General features: G+C 34.8%; 2 protein-coding genes across 2 annotated transcripts in view; both read left to right on the top strand.

Annotated features, from left to right (window-relative positions):
• Nucleotides 1-3586, top strand: part of LOC111089074 (integrin alpha-4-like) — an 18711-nt gene that overhangs the window by 12213 nt on the left and 2912 nt on the right. Inside the window, exons 5-6 of the mRNA XM_022400828.1 lie at nt 1699-1794; nt 2384-2475. Of these exons, the coding sequence (XP_022256536.1) occupies nt 1699-1794; nt 2384-2475 (188 nt within the window). The remainder of the gene's footprint in view (nt 1-1698; nt 1795-2383; nt 2476-3586) is intronic.
• Nucleotides 1692-3586, top strand: part of LOC106472227 (integrin alpha-4-like) — a 33570-nt gene continuing 31675 nt past the window's right edge. The window contains exons 1-2 of the mRNA XM_022400829.1: nt 1692-1794; nt 2384-2475. The gene's annotated coding sequence lies outside the window, so the exon portion shown is untranslated. The remainder of the gene's footprint in view (nt 1795-2383; nt 2476-3586) is intronic.

The raw sequence follows: 3586 nt of genomic DNA, 5'->3' as shown, positions 1-3586 counted from the left end.
TGGTCAATCCCACTATTCGTTAGTAAAAGAATAGCCCAAGAGTTGGCGGTGGATGGTGATGACTAGATGCCTTCCCTCTAGTCTTACACTGCTAAATTAAGGACGGCTAGCGCAGATAGCCCTCGTGTAGCTTTGCGTGAAATTCAAAACAAACAAACAATGTTTCAAATAACTCTGCATCATAAGAGGGGGTGAATGTTGTACACGCAAAAACTATAAAACGAATATTGTCCCCCAGTGGCTATCAACTTACAATGCTAGAATCCGGGTTTCGATACCCGTGGTGGGCAGAGCACAGATAGTCCATTGTGTAGCTTTGTGCTTAATTACAAACAAACAATAAAACGAATAACATTCATAAGTATATTATAGATTATAACCTGCTTTAGTAGGTTTAAAACAAAAACAAGGAATGATTTTTCCATGAGGTAGTGTTGTGACAATTAGTAATGAATTAATAAAAATGACTTATTAGAGCTAACTACTGTTTTTAGTCCTTCGGTTTGGCTTAACGGCTGTTAGATTCTGTTTTCGGTCTATAAGTTTTAACCATTAAATTTCGTGTACTAACAGCTTTTAGTTACTGGTTTCATTCTTTTTTTAATTTAGTAAATTTTAAATGGTGTGATATTAGATTATTTTAGATTGTTGTGATGATGTTACTATATCACACATTGTAGTGTTGTTGGTATATTTTAGGTTGATGCGTTGTCTGTATATTTTAGTGTCGTTAGTACATTTTTGATGGTAATAGTTGTGATAGGAAATTCAGATAGTCGTAGTAATGTTGGTGAATTTTAGGTAGTATTAGTGATGCCCCCTTAAGGTCACCCAAAGATGATGGGGGAGGGTCTAGGAGTAGGTTTGCAAAATTGCTGAACTAGAGTGCATTGAATTTTGTATTCCTGGCCCTCCTCAAGATCCTGGGAACGCCATTTTAGAAACCATGTTTGTTTTGTTTAAAATGATTGGATATTTTATTAAATATAGCATGGATATGTGGTCACATGACAGTGCAATACCAATAGGAAATCGACAAAAAGAAGAAGGAAAAAGAGAACACAGTAAATCGTAGGACAAACTTGGCATGGGCAGCTGGTTAGGGGCTCTCGACTCGCAATCTCTGATCACGGGTTCGAATCTCCATTCCACTAAACATACTCGCCTTTTCAGCCGTGGGAGCGTTTATAATTTGACGGTCACTATTTTGGATCACTCTTCGTTGGTAAAAGAGTAGCCCAAAAGTTGGCGGTGTTGACTAGCAGACTTCCCTCTTGTCTTTTACTGTTAAATTAGGGACGGCTGGTGCAGATAGCCCTCGAGTAGCTTTGCGCGAAATTAAGAACAAAACTAAAACAAATGACAGGATTACGGCAGAGGTATTGGCTTCACGTTACTTGTGTGTGTTTGAATTTAATAGCAAAGCTACATCAGGGAATACGCTGTGTCCACCGAGGGGAATCGAACCCCTGATTTTAGCGTTGTAAATATTACTTGTAGATTTAGGCCTGAACTAACCCAAACAAGGGTTTAAGGAATCTATAGTATTACATAAATTTAACTTTCTAGAGCCTTTCTTTTTATATTAAGTTTTATTAATCTCAATTATTCAATATAACATTTGTATTTTCAAATTTTGTAATTTTTACTAACAGGAAAACGGTGATAGAACTAAATGGAAAGCTTAATTTTGTTTAGGTACTGGATTAGGTTATGAAGTTGAAGAATCAGGCCAACTGGGTCAAGCCATTATACCTGACCCAATTTACGTGTACCGAAATTACCCCTATATAGGTAAGTACCTGATCAAGTTCGTTTTGAAGTCAAATTTAATTAATGACAAACAACATCTGTTGCATAGTGATATTTATTGATTTTTTTTCAACGTAATTTTAATTTATTACTTAAATAATAGTGAAAAAATGTTGATTAAATTTATTATGACATTTTACTTTCAATGTGTTAGCTAAATGGGGCATGATGTTTAAATAGGCCTAAGACGCCTGGAAAGTTATAAGTTCACGTCATGTTTTCCTCGTATGTTCGAAGCTAGATCTTAGTATTGTTAGAAATGTTTGAACGTTATTTGTAACGTAGGCCTACAAGAATTTACAGCAATGTACAAGTGTTTAATCACGTAGAAAGTTAATGGAGGAAATAAACCAATTTGTGAGTGAACACGTTAAATTATTTTCCAGATGATTTAAAAGAACACGTCAACGAGAAAACAACTTACAACAGTATAATAAATTAAACTATAACCCAAAATTATGAGAAATTTATTATAAAATATTAATTAAAAGTTCCTGTGTTTGTGTTTCCCTTAAATTAAAACAAGGAAATATTTTTAACAATTTAAACTTAAAAATTATTATATTTTTAGGGTACTCTGTAACGACGGGAAAATTCTTTAAACTTAGTGAAACAGAATCATTGGTCCTGGGTGCTCCAAGAGATTCAGATACACGAGGAAAGGTAAAGATTATGAGATTGTTACTCCTAACCTTTATAGATTATAACCTGCTTTCACCAATTCACTGGTATCATACTATTTACATTCCTGAATCTTCCATTTATCTCAATTTCTACGTATATTTTGACAAACAGACATGCACTCTTTAACCATAGCATTATCGCATCACTAAGCTATGCGTTTTTTGTTTTGTTTTTCTCATTTTCATGACGAATTTCCGGGTATTGCACGTCCAAATCCCTCTAACAGACTTTTAGGTTCTGCTCCACCAGTAGTAGGCCGGCAGTGCAAAAATAAATAAATGAAATAATACTTCTTTAGATACTGTAGAAAAATATACTTACCTGTCCATTCAAAGAATCCAGGAGCGCCAAACACTAAACGTTTCTCGTCCTTAAAAAGAATTAAATAAAAAAAGTGTTTCAGTCTGTCCAAAACTAACACGGTGAGCTATGTACATTTAAGTGAATAATGTCGTTTAGACTATACGTAGACACACTTTCTGAAGGTAGTTCGTAAAAATAAATAAATAAATAAATATTTGGGTGTCTGATGTATCAATATGTCGCTAACATTATACGATATTTTTGTTTTAATACTATGGTGTAAGCTTACCAAAATAAGCTCGTATTATATAAAATATGGGGAATTCTGATCACTATACATCAAAGGCGTTGCAACCGGGAGTGTTGGGTGTGCTTGAGCACCCCCATTTTTACATATTTCACTTATATAGCTACTGAAAATTATATCAATTTTCTGGCATGCCCCTAACCCCTCCCCCCCACCATAGCAGCTCCTTATACATTCAATCTCTAATTGTAAAATCTGCGTGTGTCTAGCCAATCACCCCCATACTATACCACTGTAGATGATAGAGGCTTTTAGCCCCGCCTAGGTTTATGTATACATAATAAGTGATTTTAGCCCCGCCTAGGTTTATGTATACATGATAAGTGATTTTAGCCCCGCCTAGGTTTATGTATACATAATAAATGATTTTAGCCCCGCCTAGGTTTATGTATACATGATAAGGGGCTATGTATACAATATCTTTAGTTTCCTTCAACTGGGTACTATATGTATACAATACTTTAGTTTCCTTCAATTGGG

The sequence above is a fragment of the Limulus polyphemus genome, unplaced genomic scaffold (genome assembly GCF_000517525.1).
Source record: "Limulus polyphemus unplaced genomic scaffold, Limulus_polyphemus-2.1.2 Scaffold5175, whole genome shotgun sequence".
NCBI classification, from domain to species: Eukaryota; Metazoa; Arthropoda; class Merostomata; order Xiphosura; family Limulidae; genus Limulus; species Limulus polyphemus.
Note: the sequence above shows the minus strand (reverse complement) of the source record. Positions and strands in the feature narration are given on the sequence as shown.